The 4962-nt window shown below is 33.8% G+C and overlaps 1 protein-coding gene across 1 annotated transcript; it reads left to right on the top strand.

Moving 5' to 3' along the window:
* On the top strand, positions 955-4729 carry LOC109722023. The gene is made up of 4 exons (XM_020249869.1): positions 955-1243; positions 2796-3015; positions 3715-3760; positions 4346-4729. Exons 1-4 carry the CDS (start codon positions 1117-1119, stop codon positions 4439-4441), a joined length of 489 nt encoding a protein of 162 aa, XP_020105458.1. The 5' UTR covers positions 955-1116; the 3' UTR covers positions 4442-4729.

Here is a 4962-nt window from a genome sequence, read left to right as displayed (position 1 = left end):
ATAAGAGACCTAATGGCAAGAGGGCCAACAATAGATCCAATGTCCAGATAGGTTGAGTCAGATCGAAGCTCGGGAGCATTGTGGCTAAACCCTTAAGTGTAATGGGTTCGCTCTTTCTATCAGCACATGTTTTTGGGATAGTTGGTTACTACTTACGGTCCACACGAACAACATATAATAATTGTCGCCTTCTAATATCCTTTCCCGAGAATCTTAAAAATGCGAGGAAGCAAATAGGACCTAAAAAAGAAAAAGTTCTTTTGACAGAACATATTGAATTGTTCAGTTTCGACTAAAATATAGAAAAATTTTTTATAAATACATAAATTTTTTTAGCTTTCTCCTGACTTTTAAAAACGTATATTTTGTCCTCTTAAAATTTGAAAAATAATTTTAGATGAATTACAGTATTAATAGAGAGGTTGGAATGACTAAATTGTCTTTATTTGCTTTATAAAGAAAAAAAAAATTTTTAGTATACTTTTTTCATTTTAATGATATTTCTGGTACAAATTATATAAGAAATAAACGGAATAGTGATGAAATTCTGCGGGAGGACGGCTGAATGAATCAACTTGAAATTTTAAGGGAATAAATATAAATTTATGAAAGTCAGAAAAAAAATGAAAAATACTGGTATTTACATAGAAGTTTTCTGTATTTTAGCCTTCATTTTGGAGGTAAAAAAAAAAAAATAAATAAAACAAATTCATGTGAGAAACTTTATTTTAGGGATTGAAATGGAGTGAGCAAAATGTACAGGGACTAAGTTGCAGATCCATGGTACTAGACAGGAATGTTACATTTTACCTTAAAATATGCTAACAAATCAAGAAGCATAATCATCATCAAAGTTTCCCTTTCTTCTTTCCTTGAGCATCAAGGCTCCTAATTAGCTGTATCACCCAACAAAGCAATCTATGCCTTCTTATTTCCTACAAGAAAAGAACAAATAAAGCCCCTCACACACATATGCTTATATATGAGCCCTAAAACCTTTGATTCTTGGTTCATGCATGTGTTCCAAAATTTGGTCATAGTAGAGATACACTACTAGTTAAGATAAAGAGTTGTTGTTAGTGATAGTTTTGGTACCTATATAGCGAGATTTCGTCGATGGCGACCGCCGGATTGAAACCTGTTGCTTCTCTTCTTCTGGTGCTCAACTTCTGCATGTATGTCATTGTTGCTGCTTTAGGAGGGTGGGCCATCAATGCCGCCATCCATCACGGTTTCCTTATAGGTGTGTATATGTCTATCTGTCTGTCTGTTTATCTATTTTTTGGAGGTGTTTTTGCTCGTATATGTAACAGTTCCTACTATTAAGATTTTTGAATTTTCTTCTGAGTACCCGAAATATCCTTCTAAAATCTATTTCTACTACTAAACTCTAGACAAAAAAGAGAGATTTGACGGAATTTTTTGAAATCAACAAGCTTATTTTGGTCATTCAGGAGTAAAAAAACAATATTTTTGAATTTTTGAAGGATATATTAGATATTGTCCTTTTTTTTTTCACTTATATATATAGAGAGCAAAATCATCGCAAAGTAAGGGTGAGCAATAGCATCAACCAGTTCGGTTTGGATTTTGCAGTTATTTTTTTAAAAATCGAGCTGAACTGGATTAGAGGTACACATGAACCGAACCGAACAGAACCGAAATAATTCACTCGGTTCAGTTCTGTTTATTTGCTTTTAGTAAAATCTTTTTATTTAGTTTAAATCTTTTTAAACTACTAAAAATAAGATATAACCATGATTAACTTTATATTAAAAAATATTAATCTAAGATAATAATAGTTAATATCTTTTACTTGATTACTAATTAAATTAATATATAAATTTTTAATTTAAGACTAATTTATATTGGATTACTAAAGTTTTGGTTTATTCAGTTTATTTGGTTTTTCTGGTTTTTAGCTTTTAGAACCAAATTATATATAAAACCAAACCGAACCGACTGTTTTCAATCGATTCGGTTTAGTTGTTTGATTTGAACTAGATAATGCTCATCCCTATGGCAAAGAACATTTTCTTACAAAAATACCATTATCTTAACTTGGGGGCTTCATTCATTCAATTTTGAATTAGTGTTTATATTTTGAATTAGTTTAAGACTACATTTCAGCAAACAAAAGAGTATATAATGTCGGATCGTTGGCGCTAATCATTAATCCCAAAAGCTCGAGCGGTTAGAAATACGCAACCAATTCACTTAAAACGTACAGATACAACACCCACGGATCTCAATTGTGACTTGGCCCATCCGGCCTCATGCCACTTTGAACATGACTCGGCCTATATAGCCTCACGCCATTTCGAACGTGACTCGGCCCAACTATGCCTCCCGCCACAAGGCAGGATACTGGCCCATTTATGCCAATATATAACACAGGCTAAAATCTAATTTCCCTTTCCGAATATACCGATTTTTGCACATAACCTAGTCTCCAAAATTTTAAAAAGAATACATTTTACTTTCATGAATAATACAGTAATTAATTATATGTATCAATTTCCAAATTGCAATAATTGTGTCACTCCTTTTAAGTATATTTCTGTTTTTCCCCCATTTTAAGCTCATGTACAAATTAAACATGATATATCTGGGAAGTATGAGAATCAAATTTTGTTTTTATAGATCATTAAATATGAAAATTCTCAATTTAGTACGAAAATATACATTTTAATAGATAATTTTCTAGTAGGAGTATATCTGTATATATCTGTGTGTATGTGTATGTGATGGTTAGTGACCAGAGCTAACTATTTTTGTGTTCCTGGGCCAAGCAGATACAGGTCTAGCACTCCCAGCTCACTTCTCTCCAATATACTTTCCTATGGGGAACGCCGCGACCGGGTTCTTCGTGATCTTCGCGGTATTAGCCGGTGTCGTTGGGGCCGCTTCGGCGATCGCCGGATCCCACCACATCCAATCGTGGAACTACGAGACCTTGCCTGCCGCCGTGTCTTCCGCCTTCATCGCCTGGGCTCTCACCCTCCTTGCTATGGGGTAAGATCGGCTGCTTGTTTAGACCTGCATGGACTCCGAGCTCCACCGGTTTCGAATCGTGTCAGGCTTGAAGCCGATCTCGGTCGGTTCAGGTCAGGTCAAGTCAGGTCAGGTCAAGTAAGAATCTTAAGTCAGATCGGGTCAGCTCCAAACCTATCATAGCCGACCGAACCAGGATAGATGTAATCTGACTCGTAAAACCAGTCGATCTTCGTGGACTTGAACTTTCGGTCATATTTCATTTTTCTTTCTCGGAGTTCAATTTTGGTATTTGAGATTTCTTCATTTTAGTACTTCGTTTGTCGAAAAACTATAAATCAACAGATGGCAGGATTGAAATATGAGATATGGGATCAGTGGTTGATAGATGCATAGTGCAAGAATGAAGAGACATACCCGGTGTAGGAATTTTTTTTTTTTTTTTTTTTTTTTTTTTTTTTCTCTGTTTGTGGTATGTAAGGATAGAAACTAAAGTGGAACACTTTTAAGAATTTAGGGTGCCGATATGTTGAATTTAAAATATTGAGAATCAAAGTGAGACTTGGCTAAAATATTGAGGACCAAAGTGAGACTTCGCTAAAAGTTCAGGGACTAGTGGTGTAGTTTAATTACTGTAGACTACATTGCTTGCATCTAGTCCTAGTACCAGTCCAGGTACATTTGTTATAGGAAACTAATATTGTACAATTCATGTTGCAGTTTGGCTTGCAAGGAGATTGACTTGCATGGGAGAAATGCAAAGCTGGTATGAGTTTTAATTTTCTCCAACCTTTTTTTTGTTCTCTATTTTTCAAAATTCAATTTTCTTATAACTACATATATTCAGAAACTTTTTTTAAAATAAAAAGTAAACTTTACAAAGTACTTAAATAAGAGAAAAGTATGGCAAATTATAATTGTAAAAATGTATAGAGACCCTCTCAACTATAGACTATTTTTGAGGCTGATCCTCAACTTCTATTTTTCTAATTGACACTCCCTCAGTTTCTAGTTTTTTTTTTAAATTTAAATTTCTTATACTTAGTTATGTTAAATCTTTTATCAACTTCAATGAATCTATTAGTTATAACTATTTGTTGGTCTCGTTTTCATATATAATTCGAACCTACATTCTCTAATAGCTTAACCTTTTAAGATAATACAAACTGTATATTCGTAAGTATCAGAATAGGAGGTCCCGAGTAAAGCGTCGGGATGTGAGAGGAAGTGTTAAGTATAAAGTTTGAAAAGAAAATTCCTATCCCGAAGAGAAACCTTATAATATTTAAATACTCTTGTAATATATGGTAATATACATCTGTGTGATATATATATTTTTTCAAATTTTCAGAGAACTATGGAGGCTTTCACCATAATTCTATCTGGAACACAACTTCTCTATATTCTTGTGATACATGGAGGAGCAACACCTACAAGGAGGAGTTAGAAAACAATTCTACATATTGTTTGTATTGGGGCATTTGTTATGTGTAAATTAATGTTCTTTATTTTACATTTTAGTGTGTTTGATTTCATGTTACCCAAATTTGATGTGTATGGTCACACATGTATATTTGATTGATTGATTAGTTTGTGTATTGCTTCTGGTGTGGTGTGGTGTTATATATATATATATATAATTGAAGTTGAGGAGGAGGAATTATGATTTGGGTGATCCATTAATTGTGTGAATATATCCTAGCTAGCAAATTTGTAATAGATGCCTCATTTTCAATTTGTTATTTGCTTATTCTTTCATTTTAATGTCTTTACTAGCAAAAATGATAAGTGTTGTTTACTTGGAAAGTTTTGGGCTAGCCTACTGTCAAGGACTAAGCATTTTTGTTCACAAAGCTTCTACGGTGCCCGTCTTCTTCCTCGAAGATGTTCAAGCCTAACTCTCTATTGCTAGTCTGAACCTCCGTGTCCTACAACTGAGTATGCAAAAAGGAGAGAAGAGAGAGAGGC

Source organism: Ananas comosus, linkage group 16 (genome assembly GCF_001540865.1).
Source record: "Ananas comosus cultivar F153 linkage group 16, ASM154086v1, whole genome shotgun sequence".
NCBI classification, from domain to species: domain Eukaryota; kingdom Viridiplantae; phylum Streptophyta; class Magnoliopsida; order Poales; family Bromeliaceae; genus Ananas; species Ananas comosus.
The sequence above is the reverse complement of the archived record's forward strand: the minus strand, read 5'-3'. Positions and strand labels throughout refer to the sequence as shown.

Excerpts from the sequence above, each read along its gene's own strand:
- LOC109722023 (XM_020249869.1), top strand. The coding sequence starts at position 1,117 with ATGGCGACCGCCGGATTGAAACCTGTTGCTTCTCTTCTTCTGGTGCTC. Across the intron at positions 1,244-2,795 it reads CCATCACGGTTTCCTTATAG|ATACAGGTCTAGCACTCCCA; the intron begins GTGTGTATATGT and ends TGGGCCAAGCAG. Across the intron at positions 3,761-4,345 it reads ATGGGAGAAATGCAAAGCTG|AGAACTATGGAGGCTTTCAC; the intron begins GTATGAGTTTTA and ends TCAAATTTTCAG.